At 45.6% G+C, this 20,751-nt stretch overlaps 1 protein-coding gene across 1 annotated transcript in view; it reads left to right on the forward strand.

Annotated features, from left to right (window-relative positions):
- The window catches only part of igsf3 (immunoglobulin superfamily, member 3), a 67,657-nt gene that overhangs the window by 6,861 nt on the left and 40,045 nt on the right, over positions 1-20,751 (forward strand). Inside the window, exon 2 of the mRNA XM_030111771.1 lies at positions 10,010-10,390. Within this exon, the coding sequence (XP_029967631.1) occupies positions 10,010-10,390 (381 nt within the window). The remainder of the gene's footprint in view (positions 1-10,009; positions 10,391-20,751) is intronic.

Genomic DNA, 20,751 nt, shown 5'->3' on the forward strand with positions numbered 1-20,751 from the left:
GAGAAACAAAGTTGTTGAGGGAGACTTCCTGCCTGCCACAGTGAATCAGCGGAGTGGCTGAAGCTGGAGACAGAGCAGAGGCAGCATCTGCTTTGTGTCTGATTTCTTCTTTTTTTTTTTTTTAACTCCGCTGCAGCACCTCTGGTAAGCTGTCAGAAGTCCCCCACATTGCCACTCTTTAGCAACAATACCAAAAGCCACCCCTCCTCAGATCGTATCTCTGGTTTTGTGATACGAAGCCAGGCAGCCGCCCTCCAACCATTCAGTCTCCAAACCGTCTTCTAAGTGTTCTTGTGGGCTGATTTGCATGTATCTCTGCCTCGCCTTCACTCACACACTCAAAAAGGTACTTGAACAGCCTCCTCCTCCTCCTCCAGAGTAGCCTCTGACATCCCTCCCCCACTCTTTCCCAAACAATGCGCTGCCCAGCCCACCTCCTCTTCAAAGAGCACTAATGAGAAACTGCCTTCCACTTTCATCCCAACCAGATATTCTCGTCTTCCTCGCAGTGTTTTGCGGAAATATCTGTGTTTATTGGCCACCATTTACCAGAAGCATCCCATAAAAACACCAACACCCCCCTTGGTTCTCCCTTCCTGGCTTCTTCTCTCCTCTCTCTTGGGTTTTTTTTTTTTTTTTTTTGCCGGTCTATGTTGGGAATCATGATGACTGGCTGGTGAAAGGCTTCCACTCCAACTCCTCCACACATGTGCACGAGCAGCCCACAGCGCTCCGAGCTGCCGTCCCTCCACGCAGCTCCCGGTCCGCCCTCCGCCCGAGCGGATCCCACGCCGGTGGTGGGATGCGCGGTGCACGCCGGGCGCTGTAGCTATGGCGACGGCTCCCCGCTTTGCGCACCGCCGCTTCACAGTCGGCGACACCGAGGATGCATACGTGCACGTTATCACCCTGCATGTCTACACGCATGTTCATATTCTTTCCATTTAAGAAGTGTGCTTGTCAGATAAAGACCCGGTGTATCACTCACTTTGCTTTGTCTTCACGCATAAAACCAATGAGGTGTGTGTGTGTGTGTGTGTGTGTGTGTGTGTGTGTTTGTGTGTCTAATTGCTTATGCATAAATGCATAAATTTACAAGAGCATGTTCTTTTGACTGCCTGAGAGGCAAAATGACTGACAATGGCAGAGAAAAAGTCTGTTTGAAGTAGACTAATTAATAGTTAATTAGTTTCCTCTCCGATCTGCAGCTTAATGTGAGAAAGTATGAACTGATAGCAAGTTGCCAGTCATGGGAAAAAAAGGAAGAAAAAAAAAACACACTGTACATAAAGTAGATACAGCTGTCAGGCTTAATTGTACACAAAAGCGTGATGGATAATGACCGAAGATAGCTGACTGTGTTTATTGCATCACTTTCTTTTACGGCGATCGGCGCAGGCGTTCCACGCGTCGCTGCAACAGTTTTTTATGACGGGACATAATGTGATGGGCTTTATGTCTTTTTTTTTTTTTTTTTTTTTTGTTAGTTTGTTTCCTTTTTACCTCTTCTGTGGTCGGGAGTAGATTGAAGACCACCGTGCTTTGTCATTCAGACAGGGTGGGGGATGTGTGTGTGTGTGTGTGTTGGGGGGTCAGGATGTTTATGGCTGGGGGTTGGGAGGCAGGGTTAGCGGGGTAGCAGGTGTCCACACAGAGTTAATGGATTCGGGAGGGGGGTACATGGGGGCACTTAATATATTGGAGGTGTGTGTGTGTGTGTGTGTGTGTGTGTGTGTGCATAGCCTGTTATGAATTTTAGGATCTGTTTTCCTTTGTCCCTTGTTCTGACGGTTTTGTGCCATATTTTCTATATTTTTCGAAATATCCAATGAGATTTCTCACACAAACACGTCCCTTTGGTTCATACAGTCATACTTCAACTTCTGCTCATCACAGTCGACACCACCCGAGTCCTCTGCCATGCTCTACATGTTTTCTATGCTCTTAAGAACCTTTACTTCACAACTCAAGAGTTTAAGTCCAGATTTTTGATTTAAAGAAGTTAATTTTTCACTTTAGCCTTTTGGACAGGGTGGCAAAAGAGGCGCTTCGCTAAGTGTCTCATGCTCTTTTTTCCTCACCTTATGAATTATTTATTCACAGTATATGGTTGGTAAGGAAGTACCTCACGCACTTTCAAGGTTTTAATTAAATTTATATGTCAGGATGTTGCTGTGAAAGTGTCATACGTGACTGTGTTGCAGCCCTTCACACTCTCCTCCCCTTCTGGACTTTAGTTACGCTGCTGCAAAGCTGAACACCCTCATTCATGCAGTTATTCTCTTGCAAACGTCCGAGGTAATTGTATTTACACTTCTTGACCTTCGAGTTGACGGGCGAGATGATAAAGCAACATGTGGCATTTTATAGATTCCTCCTCTTCAAGGTGAGCAAAGAGAATGCTGCTAGTGGAAAAACAAAAAAAAAACAAAACATTTGATTGATTGAAATTGCTTCATTGTGTGGTTCTGTTTTTTTGACGAGGATCAAAAGGATGATTGTGTGCAGATTACCCACTTCAAACGATGAAATAATAAAACCTGAGAAACTCCTCTCTCTTTGTGGCCCAACAGGAAGCGAAGCAGCTGAGGGTGTAGGAGGGGAGGATGAAGAGGCAGCTGTTCTCAGAGAAGGAGAGATTATGATTCTGCTCGTTGCTGTTGACTCGATCCGCAAATACTACCACCGCCGAAAGTGGGAAGGAGGGAAAATATGAATCAGCCCTCTAAAAAAGAAACCAAGTGAGGCCCCTACGCTTCGTTACGATTACAGTGCAGCGGCCGCTCACACCTCCAGCATCGCATCGACGCACAAGTATGAATTAGCTTTGAACCCCCCCTCAGCGTCTCCATCCTGCCTCACCAGCTGTTGTGAGCGGCGACGCAGGTGGGGTCATGACTGCCGCAGCCCGGGGGGGGGGGGCTCATAAATTAGGAGTAGTTAGCATAGTGGGAGCAGAGGACAGCACGGCCCAGGTGTGATTCAGAACAGTTCAGGGAGAATCGGAGACAGGAGCGGAGCGGAGCCGCAACGACAAACATCACACATGCCTGCAGTATGAGGGCTGTAAACATGACGTCCTGAGAGGGAGGCGAGGGAGGGAGGTTTTTTTTTTTTTCCCCTCTCTTCTTTTTTCACTCTTCGTTGGAACACCGAACAGCACAGGAGTGAATGCATGTCTGTGAAAGTCAGTGCTCACATAGCAGGACCAAAAACCAACAACGTTTTATTTGCACACCACGACTCCGACTCCAGAAATTCAGTATTTTAGGTAAAATCACAGATTTGCTGGTTTTTACTTGACTCAATTTCAAAAAAACATGAGGTTTTTCCTGGTTGTACTACAGCATCTTATTGTATAAAAGAATGTTTGAATTTGAGCAGCGTGACTGCCGACTGATATTTTTCCACTGACTTGATCACAGTGATTTATTTGAGACTTGAAATCTAATCATTTATCCCATCATTTCATTTGGAATCACTGTATTTACCATTTTTTTTAAGGACCGCAGGCAGCAGCCAGTAATCTTGGCATGGCGTCCAGACCTTGAACTGATCGCCAGACTGTGTTCATCAGTAAAAATCTATTTTTGACTGCAGCCACTTATTTCCTGTAGTCTTGTGATCACTTTGAGGTTGCCAAGTACACACTTCAGAAAGTTATTGCTTGCAGCCAAAAAAAGAAAGAAACGTTTTTAGAGGTGCTTTTAGTAGGAGCGAACTGGTCATTTCTCTGCAGCCTTATGTTTCTCACATTCACTTCAGGAAACTAAAACAAGACAAGATAAGTGTGTTTCCCTCAAATGTCAAGCAGTTCCTCTTCAAACCCAGCTCCTGTCTCAGGTTCGAAAACCAAAGTAAGAAATTTACATGGGAATTCTTTGTACTCCTGTTGGAGATGAAGGGGGGGGGGGGGTGCTGAATCTGCAGCACATTCATGCACTATACATGCATGTGTCTGCTTCATTATGTGTGATCTGCTTTCTGCCCGCGGGCTGTGTTTCTTCTCGTCTGAGCTTTCTGAGAAGCGCGGTGTCAGGGAGTCCTCTGCCACGCTCCGGGCTCACAGAGACTCCCTCAGTAACGTTTGTCGCTGAACGTTGCGGCGTAAGCCTCTCGTATGTACTCCGTCCTCCTCGCTGCGACCGGCGTTGCGTGGGCGCGCCGGGCAGTTGTACGCGTTCGTCAGCTGATGGAGTGACCAGCCTGGTCGGCCAAACTGGCCTCATATGGGACGAACGACTTTCCAGCTCTGATTCACACTTTTAAATCGCCACGTCAGACGAAGCTTCCAGTTTTCCTAGAAGTCATTTTTTACAACACTGAAAGCACAAGACTCCTTTGTTTGTCTTTTAAAACATCCTCTTTAATGAATTAGGCTGTCAGTATGGGGTTTGTTGAAGCTTCAGGAGCTGGAAAAAAAACAGAAAGAAGAAGAGGGTCAGAGGTTGCTAATGACAGGCCTGCTACACTGATTTCTGCATTGTGACACAGGCGATGATTATCACTGCGGGGAGGACAAGGACTGGAAGAGCAGCGAGAGGATGAGGCCTGAATTGCAATGTTTGATGCTGTCTAGAGCCCCTCTCGGAGTCGGCGCGGCGAGAGACTTGTGGGAAAGAAGTGTGGGGATTCTCATCAGTCCATTACATGGTTTCCATTAGGGTGTCATGATTACTCAGTGCCGTGCACAAAGAGCGAGAAGCCAAACATTCACTTTCTTGCTCAAGGACAATGTGAAAGGTTTTAGTCTCTCGAAGCAACAGCATTTTGTGAAAACTCAAGCATCGGTGTGGCGACAAATTGAGTTGCCATGTCAAAAAACAGATAAAGCATTGCACAAAGGCAATTCTGCCTTCCGCAAGGCCACGATATAATGGAGCACATGGCGGTTTATTTTACTGTACAGTAAAATAAACCGGGAAGCAGACAGCTTGCCGTGTAACATGGTCAGATGTTAATGTTCTCCGTCTCGGGAAAATCTCTCCTCTCCCGCTTTTTCATCTCCCTCCCTCCAGTTTTCCCTCATCTTGGAATCTCTGTCTTGTTCACACTCCTGCTCAGTCTGGTAATGATGTTAACGGGGTCAAATGCTTTCGGGGGCCTAGAGGGAGAAAGACACAGAGTGATTTTGGAGAATGGTTAACCGGTGCTGAGAAGTGTACTCTGATGTTCCTCGTCTCTCTCTCTCCCGTGTTTACTTCGTTTTGCATCACATATGTGCAGCACATAAGTCAGCCAGGACGCTTACATATTCACTTAGTTGCTTGCTTTTTTGCACAGAGCAAAGTGTTCCTCACCTTGTGTGCGGCTCCCGGGTGGAAGCTGCCATTTTCTCCTCAGCTTCCCGCCTCTTCCTCCTCGCCATGTGTGATCCTCCGCTTTCCGCTCGCCACCTTGTTGCCTTCGAATCGTGAACCAGTAGATTATTCTAAACCTCCAATACTGACGAAAGCCCCCCCCCCCCCCCATTTGCTTCTTTACTTTACGTCTAGCATATTCGTATAGTTTATATTTCATCGGCGAGACATTTTACTGCCCCTTCTCCTCAATTCTTTGGGATGGATTTTGCTTAAAAGCCTTGAGGTTAGGGGTTACCTTTCAATCATCGCATTAAGAGTTGGCAATATCTCAATAACTTGTTTCAATCAAAGCAGGCCTGTCATGTGGTGTGTGTGTGTGTGTGTGTGTGTGAAGCGATGTACATTCCGGACTGGTACGTCTCTGGACCGCTGTCAGCGTCCTCTATTTTACTCCACGTCCCGCGGTGCATTTTATTATACACCTTTCTAGGTGTGTAATTATAATGTGCCGTAGAAGAGTGATGATTCGAGGAGGAGGCATGAATACGAGTGGCCTCGCTGCCGTTTCCACTGAGAATAAGACACTGGCCACAAATGATTGGATTAGTGTTTAACCCCCCCTCAGCCCCCACCTCTCCACTTAGCTTAATCCTCTTTGCAGATTTGTGTGTGTGTGTGTGTGTGTGTGTGTGTGTCTGAATGTTTGTAATGATTTTCTCCCATTGCTTTTTATGCGCCGACTGATAAATCACAAGGTCAGCTTGTTCCTGGTCTTTCACAGTCGTCTGACATGCGGCACATGTTTCCAGCGGGACGCTGTGGTGTGGGAAGCGACTGGAAGCTCCCGATAAGAGACGAGATACAGAAGTTAAAGCACCTCGGAGAGGGAGGGCGGGAGGAAGAGGAGGGGCAGCAAGACATCTGCGTTATGCAAAGACGGGGCTTTAATAATGGAAAATCTCCAGGCCTTGTTGAGCAAATACGGGCACTTGGGGATCCAGCCATCGTGGCGAGAGGTGAAAAAATTCTGGGAGTTTTTTCGGGCGCAGGATTAATGTGGAAGGATGGTGAAATAGAGCGATCAGTTGAGGGTCTGCAGGGTTTGGTATGTCATTGTCATCCTTTCTAAACAGCCTGCAGAGCGATGGGCACTTTGAAGTTTCACAGAGCTGCTTAAATCCCGTCTGAAAAGACGCAGAGAACCGCGAGGCTCCGAGAGCAGACAGGAATATACAGCGAGGGGAGGAACGACTGGAGGGCAGGACGGAGGGGAGGATTGATGACGGGTGAAACGTGGTGGAAGGCAGTGAGAGTAATCAGAAGTAAGGAGGCTTGTTTCAGGCGGATGACAGGAGACAGGCAAGCAGCGGAAAGCTTTTAGTGCACCAACACAGTATGAGTATATGAGGTTTTTTTTTTTAGGGAGGGCTGTATGAGTAATATGTTTCCAGCAGTTCTAGATGAGAAGCTGCAACATGAGAAGCGGTGATGCAGTGCTACGGCTCGGAGTTGGATGTGGGCAGACTGGACGCCGCCAGATTAGCAAGCTGACATCACGGAGAGGAAAAATAGAAAAGTCAGGTATTAGTCAGTATTGACGGCCCCCTCTCTTACTTCCTGCGTTGTATACGGCGCTCAGGCAGAGTTTGCTCGCTCTTCTCGCTATAGATTTTCTGTCAGGTTCGTTTTTTTTTTTTTTTTTATGTTCGGAGCGTTTGGTGTTTGTTCACCGTGGAAGTATTTCTTGTGTTTAACAGACTTTTCAAATGTAAGAGCCAAACGTGTGGCAAGTTAAGGCCTTCAGATTATTATGCTACGGCAGGTTTCCCCTTCAGGTTGATGGATTAGTGAAGCAAATGTGGACAGCTGCCGAGATGTTGACTGATTGATTGATATCAACCAGCCTCCTATGGGGAGGAAGGTAAACAGCACCCAGAACGGGTTGCATCATCAGGTCCATCACAGGGCACAAAGACAAAGAGTCAAATTAACTCACATCCACACCAAGAGCCAGTGAACTGGATCAACTGGATCAACTGGTGTACCTGGAAAAAAACCCCCACATATGCACATGTAGAACATGTAAACTCCAAACAGAAAGCCCAAACAGGAATCAAACTGGAGACTTTCCCTCTGTGAGGAACGAGTGCAAATCACTTACCCACTGTCTGGACCTACAAAACTGGAAGATATTGGCTTAATTACTTGATTAATGAATAACCAAGATGAGCAGGAAGTTGTGGAAACAACATATAAAATGTAAGAAGACATACTGTTATTTACAGGTTTATTAAAAAAATAGTCAGGAAACCTTGTATAGAGTTGTTTCCAGAGGGACACGACTCTCAGGTTGCTTTGACATTTCAGTGTACTGAGGCAAACTTTAGTTAAACACAATATTATCACTGGAATATCTAATGCTGCTCCTGGAGGAGGCTGAGACAGCTGGTGTGCAGATAATTGTGCCTCTTGACCAAAGAAGAAAAAAACTGCCCTTTCCTCAAGGACAAGGTTAAGAAATGTAAAGTTTCTGCAGTTACTATGATATAAACGATGTCCTGATTAGTCCTTTGGGGTTCTTCAGAAGAATATAAATGATTACTTTAATCAGTTTTCTCTTTGAATTCAGCCACAGTGCCATATCAAAGCACGTTGGCATACTAATTATTACATTTGCAAAGTTGCATATTTGAGTGAGATTATGTGTAAGGGTTTTATTTGTTCATGATACGACTGTGTCTGTGGAAGGAATGGATGCACAGGAAATCTAAATCAGACAAATGGTTTTTACAGATGTATACTCATGTGCACATACAATGCACGGCTAAGAAACTGCAGGCTTTCCGGCCATTGTCTTGTTCTGCAGCGTCAGTGAGCACAATCTGCTCCCCAACAAGATAACCTTTTACCACACGAACGGGACTCGCGCATGCTCTCGCATGGACACACATACACCGTCTTAAATGGACCAACACTAATAATAGTGAATGAAAGCAGGGGTGTAGTGTAAGTGTGTGTGAGAGAAAGTTACTATGAGAGGAGCAAAGATGTTCAAGTTAAAAAGCTGTTCCGGTGAATTATTAATGCCAGGCATTGTGCCTACGGACACAGCCTCTCACAGACTTACACACACACGCACACACACGAACACGCACACACACACAGCTGCAGTCCCCAGTTGCTCGTGCAGACAGGAAACAGTGCGCTTGTCACTCTGTCTGGATTTGGGGTGTGTAAATGCTCAGTTGTCTCGAGCCCCAATGAGAGGGATGTTTGTAGTTGTTCCCCTTGAATTGTGAATGTGCCGTGTGTGTGTGTGTGTGTGTGTGTGTGTGTGTGTGTGTGTGTGTGTGTGTGTGTGTGTGTGTGTGTGTGCGTGCGTACGGAAGGAGACTGAGGTAAGATTCACATGTGCTGTAAGTCTAAATATAGGCTACAAAGAATAGAAATAATCACTCTTCACTTGGGCTTTTATGCTACAATCCGCTCGCAGTTTTTTCGCAGCACTGAGTCCGTATTGTTTATGGTTCAGTTCTTTCCTTTTAAAGTTGAATTACATCTCTGGAAAAAGGGATGTTTTGAAGTTTATTCCTCACAGATTTCTTTTTAGATTCCGCTTTCAAACGAGAGCTGACAGACTGACAGACAGACATGATGATAAGCTCACGCAAACTCTTAGCTATTGAATAACTGTATGTTCATTTAGTTTTTAGCCATTTTAGCTGCTGAAACAAAAGTGTTTGTGCTTAATTAAACAGCAATTTGCCTGTTTGCCCCTTTCATAAATGTAGGGGGGAAAAAAATAAAACTTCTAGGTATCCATTTGATACCGAAATCACATTTCATTAACGGCAAATATTGTTTTTTCTTTTTACGATATGCTCATTGAGACACTTGGAGGTAAGAACGTTCTTAAAAAAACATATCCATCTATTTTATCGATGTTTCATTTTAAAGCGCTTAAATCAATCACAGGGACGCAAAGTGCCGTCATAACAACAGGAATTACATTTTTCACGAAAAAAAAACTAATAGCGCAAAAAAAAATATCACGAATACGAGTCCACCTCTCTGAGTGACTTCAGACCTGTGTTCGGTTCCCTTCACGGAAAAAATTCTCATTTGTAGTCCTTTGCATTAAGATCAGAATTATGGAGGTAAAAAGGGATTTATAATCCATTTGGGAAACACCTGTACTCTCTGTACAGCCTGACACACTTGATATGCCCCGCAGGCTCGTGTTTTACCGGCTCATGCTGACCTTTCTCCTGATTCCCAGATGGCTGCCTCTCACCTCGGCGGTGCAGCTGCAGTGGCGTCCTTGTGGTGGAGGGTTATCATGTGAGAGTGTGTAATCTTGGCGGCCGTGATTAGATCGCAGCTGTTAAAAAAAAAAAAGAAGAGTTTGTGAATTTTTTAAGTGGTTTGTGGTGTTCGGAAGCCGTGCGTTTGTGCGAGAGCCCACAAGTATACCTCAACCTCGGCGAGCACTACCCAGAATGCCTAGTTGCACATGTCGTACCGGTTCTGGATTCCCTGGGAGATGTTTGGCGCGTGAACTCTGCCAGTGTTAAATATTTAAGCTGCAGTTTTGTAATCCATGTTCCTTCTTTCTCCTTGCCTCCAACCCATCTGCTCCCGTCCTTGTCCCCCGTCCCGTCCCCCTCTCTCTCTCTCTCTCTCTCCCTCTCTCTCCTCGTCTGCAGCCGGTGTCGCCGTGGCCCAGAGAGTGGTGACGGTGCAGAGCGGGCCGCTGGTACGGACCGAGGGCTCCCACGTGACCATCTGGTGCAACGTGACGGGCTACAAAGAGGGCGTGGAGCAGGACTTCGAGTGGTCCATGTACCTGCCGTCGGTGCCGGACCGGGAGATCCGCATCGTGAGCACGGCGCAGTCGAACTACGCGTACGCCGTGTACGCCCAGAGGGTGAACAGCAAGGAGATCTTTGTGGAGAGGCTGAGCCGCGACTCGGCTCTGCTGCACATCACCAAAGTGCAGGCGAGGGACCAAGGCCTGTTTGAGTGTTACACGCCCAACACGGACGGGCGCTACCTGGGATCCTACAGCGCACGCACCAACCTCACGGGTGAGTCTCGCACACGCCGCCGCCGCACAGATCAAGGTTAAAATCAGCACTGAGCACTGTTTGCCTGTGCCACATAAGCATTCGGTATAAACCGCGCTCTAATACTTGTTTTTCCTTGATGTTCAAGTTCACTTCACACAAGTGGAAGAAAATAAAAACTAAGCGATAACGAGATTTTTTAATGTCGTATTGATATTTTTTCTTTTCATCCCTTTGTGATTTCTGTCCACGATCAGTCACATTTATCGGTTCACACACACACACACACACACACACACTCTAATGGCCATTGAGTCCATCTTGAATCTCAGTGCCTTGTTCAAGGACACTTAGGCAGATGGGCAGACATTGGATTGTCTTTCAGGGACAGAATTGGCAGTTCGATTCCACTCAATGAATCACAGTCGGCCCATTGTGCGATACGCAAACATAATTCAGATGTTTTTATTGGAACGGCCTCCGATGTTGGCAGAGGAAGTAAAAAAAAAAGAAAAAATAGTTTACTCACAGCAAAGTAACCTTCATGGCGATGTTGCTGTTGTAGCCATTCAGAATAAATTGTCTTGAATGTTGTGTTTTCAGGGCCAGGTTTTCCTGCTTGTCAATAGACTCGTGGTATCTCAGACATACTCGAAAACTATCCCGTTAAACTTGTGATGTATTTGACAGGAAATTTATACTCGCCAGAATAAACATGGATTTATTTATTTATTTGTATATAAACCTATGAGAATGGTATTATCATCTGAATCTGTGTCAGAAGTGAATTGAGTCTGTCGATGGTGCAGGAGCGTGTGATGCTATATCACCATGCTGAGGATCGTCTGCGTCCTTACATACTTCCATCAGTAACAGTGGGCATGATAGCAGCTTGAAATCACTTGTAAACTATTTGCGCAGCCTTCGGAGAGCTTGTCACAGGAAGTTAAACTCCTGTGTGGCAAAATCCCGCCTGCTATGACTGTGAAAAAAAAAAAAAGCTCATATTCTCACACATATACACACACACACACACACACCTACGCCACATGAGATTATGGCGACAATACACTGACTTACATTCATTTTCTGCCAGCTAACTCTAATCTCAGTAGTTTACTTTCCCAGCTTTCCTCTAACCGCTGTTTGACCCTGAAACGCGTCGTTCCATAAACATTTATTGATTTCTCTGAAGCAGACCTTCGTTTTTTTTTTTTTGTTTTTTTTTTCCACCGCAGTGACGTAAGTCCTTGTGAGTTGTTGTGCAATCCGCATGCTTTCACACACGCTCTCCTCACCTTTCCGTTCCTTTACACCCAGCCGTTCCTGCCGTACGGTCGAGTGTGACTGCTTCAAACAGTCGCTCAAGTTCCTCCTCCCACTCCTCATTGTCCGCAGCCACATCCCGATCTGCCCCAGAGGCGCCGCTGAAGACCCAGCTGTCATGGCTGGCAAGTCCATTCCCTCCATAGCTCCACGCCTTTATCCTTCACATTGCTGACCTCCCTCTTAAGGTCAAAGAGCCCATCCAGCGCTGGAAATTGAAGTTGCGCTTATTCGTGTCCCAGTGTGCCCACGTCACGATGTGACCCCGAGAGCCGAGGAATCCGCGTAGTTCTGTTCTTTCTTTTGGATGCATTTCACGCCGTGAACCAGCTGAAGGGTCTGTTTCGCGGTAGCGGAGGACGTTGTGTTGCCAGGCCGATCGATACGGGTTGATTTTTCACGGAATGGGTGTTATTACTTGGACCTCGGTGGTTGTAGTTTCTGTTATGAGTGGTATGATATGAATGTGGGACAGGGCTCTGAGAAACGGCACTGCTGATAGAGCACTGTATTTATAGATCTGTGAGAGAGGGAGGGAGAGAGAGAGAGAGAGAGAGAGGTAGACTCAGATTGGGAATAGAGGTGTTGAGGGACGGTTATCTGAGCCTTTTTCTGTGTCCCTAACCTCCTAACCTAGTTTCAAAGGTCAGGAGCGCACAGCAGGGCCTCACCCATTCCACCCCCCGCCCTCCCCCCTCCCTCCCCCCTCCCTCCCTCTCCTGGGCTCTCGAGTCCCTCTGTGATCCGGCGGCAGCTGCATGAATCGCACAACTGTTGCGACCAAACAATGCCGCGCCCTCCCTCTCCTCTCCTCTCCTTTCTTTTCATCTCCTCTCCTCCATTCGTCTGTCTTTCGTGCCGTCGTGCGTCGGCCTCCATTCATCGGCCCGAGCCTCTTTCTCTAATTCGCTCTCGCTCTGATGTAATAAAGGAGGTCCTCTGCCGGCGCGGCGTTTCAAGGATAATGTCGGAAGACGGCTATAAGCGCGGAGCGGTACGGGAGGGAATACGGGAAGCGGTGATAGATGTGAGGGCAGACAGAAGGGGTATGTCGTAAGTGTCTGGCAGTGGGGGTGTTTGGGTTAATTGTAGGGGTAGAAGGGCTGCGTGGTAATCTGCGCCGTGAGGCCCGCATTACTCACGTCGATGTGTTTCATCCTTTTTTCTCTCTGCCTTTCAATACAAAGAGCAACATTTTAACCTGGAACATAACACCTGCTGCCTGAGGACAGCAGCAGTTTCAGTAATACACCTGGACGACACAATGACTGAGCCTTTTCATGTTTTCTATTGTGTCATATAGAAGCTCGCCGGCTGTGTGTGTGTGTGGTTGAATGCCTGAAAAGATACTTGTTTCTATTTGTATATCCAAGATGCTGTTTTAAAGTAAGTGAACAGCGAGAGAGCGTGTGTCTTTTATACCCTCTGTGATACTAAACCTAGATTAATCAAAGGAAACTGTAGCTCTACTCAGCCCCTGAGCACCCATAAAGCCTTAGGCAACGCTGTAATACTTCACATGTGACAAGAATAATTGGCCATCACAGCGCAAATTCTGGATTATGTCCGCTAAATTATGGAATGGCACTGGGATGCTGAACATCAGCATTATGTAACGCAGAGATAGGTTACTTTTTTGACACTTTGTTTGTTGTTTTCCTTCCAGTGTTTTGAATGGGGAAGCGAGCTAAATGATTGGCTTCTCTCCAGCTGCAGCAGGCAGTTGTTGTCAGAGAAAAAGCTCTGAAATCTTTGGGTTTCCTGCTTACAATCAAATTGCACGCAAGCAAATTCCAGCAAGTGGTTAGTGAACACTTTGGGGATATTGAGGAGCTAAAGCAGGAGTTATTTCAGAGTTAGTGGAGACCAAAAGCAGGGCTCAGAAGAGAGCGTCATGAGGAAAACAAGCAGGAGCAAATTGACATCTAATTAGTCTGTCCTTATCTTTTCTGTTGCTGGAAAAAGGGTAGAAAATCTTTCATTTGTTTTCTTTAGCTTTTGCATAAACCTACCCAGAAAACACCAAAAGCAGCCATGAATTAATAATTGCAGTTGATAGACTGCTGCTCATTTGTCTGTGTGTGATCCAGCACAGTCGCTCAGCTATCAAACAGTTTAAAAAATAAGGCCAATCAGACGGGCTTTAATGATTGTTTTCGGGTTGTTTATCGACTCCACGTCACATTGGGGGGTGATTCCAATAATTTGACGCTCGTGTTTGAAGCAGTGGCTCAAACATTTTTACCATGTCCCAGTATAAACTCAACATCTCTGTAGATCGGCAGATTAGAAGCCATTCGGAGATTGGCTTTAATAAATCCTCTACAATTTAACCTCCTAACATCACAGAATCGTTGTAGGTTCATCTGCGATGGAAATCTGCAGATCCACGACACTCGGATCCCCCCAGCAGTCACGAGTTCTCAGTCCAACAGTGCATCTGCAGAGTACAGTCAACTAATTGTCATGTTCAAGAAACCAGATGGAGATGATTCAAGCTTTGCGGCATGGTGCGTTATCTTGCTGGACGCAGCCCAAAGATGAGCACACTGTGGGTCTGCTGGGCAGCACACAGGCTGGGGAATCTCAGCAGCGCACAGTTTGGGCTTTAACGGTACCAAGACCGCTTTTACAGTCCTGTGTTGTGTAACGTAGGTGAGCCTGAGAGAAGCGGACAGTGCCAGTATTCTGCTGTTGGCTGAAAGCTCTGACACCCAGGGTGGTCCGTTGTTCAAGGTTTGATGTGTTGTTTATTTGGAGATATTCCTTTGCAAACCTTGGCTCTGACTATTGTATATTTGAGTAACTGCTGCCTTCCTGTCAACTTGAACTTTCGAGATTTGGCCTCGCTCACTGTGTGCTCGGCCTTTCTGTAAATATTCTGTGCTAAACCTGAGAAACGCTTGTAATTATCAGCTCGATATCAGAATATGTAGACACATACTGTATATATGTGCGCATATAAACTATATACCTTAATTTCTGGTATATTCCCAATCATTACCAACATTAGAATGTAAAATAATATCACAGTTATTATATTGATTGCGTAAGATGTATTCTTTTCCCTTGGTACTCTTTTATTTACTGCTCACTTGCTGATGGAACAACGAAAACTTAACCTTTGTGAGACAAATAAAGGATTATCTTATCTTTAGTGTTTGTGCAGCTTTCGAGTCGTATCATCTGTTTTGGCTTGAACATAAATTCAGACGCTTGCGGCCGGTGCGCTTCGTCGCAGCGATATTTGTTTGTGTGCTGTCTGAAGCTAAGTGTGAGACAAGACATGCGTTTAACCTGAGTGCCGCGCGGCACTTAAGTCAGAGAGTTCCTGCATTCATCCGCGCGCACCTCCATTTTCATAAATTACAGATTGGCTAAGGTCAGTTCTGTTGCACGTGAGTGTCTGTTTCCGTGCCTGTTTGCACATACGTGCATGTGACTGAGCACGCCGGTTTGACTTCCTCCCACTCATCAGATTGCAGAAGAAAAGGACAGCCGCCTGACATGGCCATCATGGCTGTCCTTATCCTACGCACCAGCCTGTGTGCGAGCGTGTCCAATAACTAGCAGCACAGCAAGCCCTCGCTGAGACACACTGCTCTTACTTGCCGAGCTCCCATATACCCTCACTGTCATAGAACGCAGCATCGGAGTCATGTCCTGGCAGATACACACACTCTAGCCTCCGCATTTGGCAGCAGGCGTCCATTTACTGTCTTGTAGTAACAGAGCTGGGAAAAACCAAAGCCTGGGTAAATTTTGGAACAAAGGCATTCTCGGGCCATTCTGTTTATTCACTGCCACTGGGTGAGAGAAAGGAAGAAAACGTCTATCTTCAGATGTGTGACACGAGAAAAAAATGACTTTGGCAGCTGGAGGTTTTGAAGAAAAGAGAGTGAGATGGATGTTGCGAAAAGGCAGAGATGAGGAAATTGGAAAAGAGAGGAATGGGGACAGAAACGGCGGTATTGGAAATGGGTAGTGGAGCGACGCTGAATAGAGTGTGTGACCAATAAATGATGAGCTCTTCCTCTCACTCCAATGTGATTGGTTACACCTCCCCGAGGCATTACCCACAATACAACCGGCGCTATAGGGGTGCATTTTAAATAGTCTCTGCTTGATGTGACTCCTAAGGTTAATGCAGTTACTAACCGGCATACAACTTCTAAATGCAATTAGCCAGCACAAATTGAGGAGTCTGAGAAAGAAAAACGAAATGGGAAAAGGGTAGAGATGAGACCTAGAAATTTCAATTAAGAAAATAGAAAACTTATGGGCAGATCGTTTTCTGTGCAGGCTAAAGCAAAATACCACATTTTCTAGTCACGCCTTTTATTTTACTTATTTTTTATTAGTTAAATTCAGTCAAGTTCATAAAAAGCCATCCTTTCACATTCCTCATGGGCAAGAAATATGTTTCCGTATTGAAGCGAAGCCCACTCAGAGCCAAAACACAGCATTCTCTGTCCACGCTTCTTTACACTTGTAACCTCTGTGTTTGTGAAGAGAGTCAAGAGGCACAGGAGTGTTGATTTTTCTGTGCGTTGCTGAGGCTAAACACACATAAGCAGTCGGACTGGCTGAATCATGCTTCTGCTGAGCTCAGCATCGAGTGTGTGTGTGTGTGTGTGTGTGTGCGTGTCTGATTAGTGTGTCTCCCCTGCCTCTCTTTGCACTGGGGAGTCGGCGCTGCCAAGCCGCGCTCCCCTACTTCACTTAATGAGACAGACCCAGCGGGGAGACGTCCTCTCACTCTCTGTCTCTTACGCCGGGTGACACAGAGACCCCGCCACCCCTTTTGTGCATTTCCCTGTTCTCCATGCTGTTTTTCCCGACTGAATCCTGCTCACTCCATCAATTCAAGGCGCGGGATTCGATTCCCAGTCCTTGCCTTTTGCCCCCACCTGGTGCTGCTCATGCAGGTATATTGCTTTATCAATACAGCTCTTGATTGAGCTTTATCGCTGAAGAATGGCAGAGAAAGGGGATTGAAACCCCAGACCATGGTGAAAAACAGCCTTTAAATAAAGAAGAATGGGACGCAAAGGGAATTCTTTTTTTTTTTTTTTTGACAAAAACTTGATCCCTTGTGTTGACAAGGAAAGATGAAGATGTTTTCACTGGAGGTGAATCACTGAGAGAAAGTGCAGATGAATAGTCAAGAGAGGCTGCAGCTCCGTGTCTCTTGGTATTGATTGGGAGCTCAGACCTGTGTGTGACCGGATCGCTTCATCTCTTTTATGCTTTCTTGCAGACACATTTGAATTTTTTTCATTCAACCTTTTCTGGCCTTATCATCTTTTGTGATTATTTTTTTTTTCCTATCCTGATATTTTTGTCAGCTTGTGTGTCTGCATGTATATTCCTCTATCTCAAACTTTGAAATAATAAATATCTCCCTGATCTATTGACATTTGGGGTAATAATGACTTCAAATGGCCTTTTAAGTGTTTTATATTTCAGAATACATTTAAGTTTCGGCTAGGTTAAGGGCTGTACTAGGTATGTAAATGTAAAGTTAGAATAAGTAGCTAAAGAAGATGTTATGTCTGTGAGGGTTTCTCACTAAAACAGAGAGCCGTGTGTGTGTGTGTATATCCACATGCTGGCTCTAAGCTGCAGCCCAGGCAGGATTCCAAATGGAAAGAGATTTTATCACTGTGTCTGGCTCGCCATTTCCTTGCACATCTCATCTGCTTTAGTGGACAAGGCTTCCTGCTCAATAACATTACTGCCACTCCGACCAATCATAAGCAGACATGCTCATATAGGCACACTGGAAACAAACACAGTCACACACTGTCGTGGACCGTCAGTCAGGACAGATGTCGCGCCAATAATTGAGTCCAAGAAGAGCAATTCTTTAGTGCTCCCACCGGAGTGCACACTTCCCACTGAACATCAGTGAAGAGGGCTTTAACGACCCGGCAGACAATACAGCTGCTGTACTGTGAATAAAACACTGTGAAAGGTGCAAACGAGACGCCTTGATGCTCTGTAGTCCTGCAGGACGGCCTGTACCAGACTGCATATACATGTGCAAATTGGGGACACCTATGATATGTAGGTGGGAGATTTGAAATGAATTCCAAATGAGATGTTTTTGCACCAATCCTGCAGCCTCATTCTGCCTGTGCTGGTGGTGGGTAGAAAGTCCAATGGGAAATTGCATAGCTTAAGGAGCAGCAAATTCTACATTCACAATGTATCTTCAGACAAATCATCTCTACAAATGTTGCACCAGATTGTCTGATTGTGATGGCTGTTCACATTTTGCTCTCAGAGCACTTGCAGTGATTTGGAAGTGCTGACCACACATTTTCAGTTTCCAGGCAGTCTGGATCTTGAACATATACACTGGTATTGGCATACAGTACAATAAATATAATGGAAAGTAGTAGAACTATAGATTCTCACAGATCTATGGTTCCTCAAAAACTGATTTATTAAAAACCTATAAGAGAGTAACTCAGATATGCAACATTAAAAAAGACCATTGTGTTCAAACTGATCTCAATTCAGAACTACGGTTTTTTTCTAAAATAGATGGGGAGGAAATCTCTGTTTGCTTCTGCGCACTACCACCAGATCAGGTCTGTTGTTTTTCCTGAATTTGCTGTTCACACAGTGGTGAATTTATCCCTCAGAACAACCAGATACAGGATATGGTCAATCACAGGTCCTACATCTGATCGTGAATCCTCCGTCGACGACGTTGAAGGGAAATCCATCCTGGAGCTGTTGCAGCGGGACGTGCGCTCTGCTTCCCTTCCACAGACATCCATACACAGGCTTACGATTTGTGACTGTTCCCCTATAAATATAAATGATGTCAACGATGCTCTACATTTAGCTAATCACCACAAGTTGTTCTAATGAGAAAGGATTTAATATGTTAACAAATTGGAAAAATGCACGTCTGTGCATATTTATTGGTGTGTGTGTGTGTGTGTGTGTGTGTGTGTGTGTGTGTGTGTGTGTGTGTGTGTGTGTGTGTGTGTGTGTTTGTGTATGTGTGTGTGTGTAGGTGTAATGTGTATTATTGCTTCTATATTGTGCCAGGGATGCACCACTATTCCTCTGGTTGATTAGCTTAGCTAAGCGCTAACCCTGAGGGGCCTGCTGCCTCTCCTCTGTGGGATTAACAGAGCACAGCCACAGTTTGAATATGAATTCCACATGAATATGGATGTGAATGAATGTGCTAATGAGTGTTTGTATTCATGTTGTTAAAATGTGTTAGGAAAGAGTGCAACTTGCAGTATAATAGCCGTGAGCAGTCATATGGTGCACGCTTTGGTCGTGGACACTCGGGCTGCTGCTGCTGAGCTCTTTGATGTTTATGACTGCTTTGAAGCTTTATCCCAGCACAAAGGGGACACCATGTTTTTCCTGGCCAAGCCGAACATCTGATAACCCCTCCTGACATGGACACAGACAGCCATCCACATCCATTTGCACACATTCACATGTAGAAGTGCAGATATTTACAGTTTCTTCAAGCACCCGCTGAACGCTGCTATCAGTGTTTTCGTTGATGTAACTCCCGCCAGCGGAGGTAGCGTCCTGGCATTGTTGGAGAGTGGGTGTGTGTGTGCACATTATTTTTTCTTACAATGCCAAACCACCAGTTGGCGTTGCGTTTCTCGCCACACAACTGGCCGTGGTCGCGAGCGCATAAGCTGAACTGCGTTTGGCTCTGCCAGGATGCTGACTCTCAAAGCGTTGGCGGGAAAAAGAGCAGGCGACATATGAGGCAGCAGATGATATTAAATATCATTAAAAGCTGTATTAAAGGTGCTGTAGGCAGGATTCCGCATCTCCGTCATCTTGCTTAGGGTTACCTAAGCAAGATGGCGATTTGAAACCCAGCACAGCCAATCCTGTCCTGTTTTCTCTGACATCACGCCCTTACGCAAGTTAAGCCCCTCCCACAAGAACGTGCGACGAGCGCCCCTCGACCAATCACGGTTAGAGCCTCATGGGCTCTTCTGATTGGTCAAAGATACCTGGAACTGTCGAGATTCCTTTTCAGCTCAGAACAGAGACAGATGGAAACGCTGCGCCCTTGCGGTAGTGCAGTTATGCTACACTCCTAAAGGATTATCAATGGATACTCTAACATTTAATCCAAAGAAAACACAGAAAAATTAGCATTGACTAGCAAAATCCTGCCTACAGCACCTTTAAATGTGATTGAATTATCTTCTGACTGTTTTTTAAAGTTGTTAGAGATTGCACAGCAACTTTTTGTATGTTTTATATGTAATCTGAAACAAGTCTTGCAGGTGATTCTACAAAAACAAATATTTCCACACTTAACAATCGATCGGCGCGGTCAGAGGATTACCTCTTACCACACAAAGTGTAATTATCTTTTATTGCAGTCATTCCTATTGCTCCGTCATTCCAGATGAGATATTATTGTCTTAAAGGACTTTGCACTGTTGGTCACATTCACTCATTCATTCAGACGTTACACACCAACAATCTGCCATGTCGGGTGTCTGACCTTCACAACAGCAGTCTGGGATGCAGTGCCTTGCCCAGTGACACTTTGACTCACGGACGGAGCAAGTTGGGGGATTGAACCACCAGCCTTGGAATTGGTCGACTTGATATATCATGCGTAAAGAAAGGCACAATTAAACTGACAAACTATGATACTGACTTAAAGATTAGCGTTGCACCCACCTCACCGGCATGTTAATCACCACCTCATTATTTCCAATGGGAAAGCGGGATTTAGATAAAATGTCTGATGTAATGGATTTAAGTGTGGGTAGTAGAAGCAGCCTGGGGCTGTTTCTGAGTGCTGGTGTAGAAGAGAAAAGTATGAGTGGGGAAGCCTGGGAGCCTCATCTCATTTTGTTGAAGCAGCACCAAGGCGAGAGAGTTGATGGCCCTCAAGTTCCAACAGAGGAGCACAATGAAATCTGTTGTACGGCTTTTAATGCTTCACACAAACATCCACAGATATCAGAAACTTCAGAAAGGATTCCCTGTGCGTCAGGCTAAAGCAGCAGCAGGACTGTTTCCTCCCCGACAGT

This window comes from Salarias fasciatus, chromosome 16 (assembly GCF_902148845.1).
Source record: "Salarias fasciatus chromosome 16, fSalaFa1.1, whole genome shotgun sequence".
In the NCBI taxonomy this organism is placed as follows: domain Eukaryota; kingdom Metazoa; phylum Chordata; class Actinopteri; order Blenniiformes; family Blenniidae; genus Salarias; species Salarias fasciatus.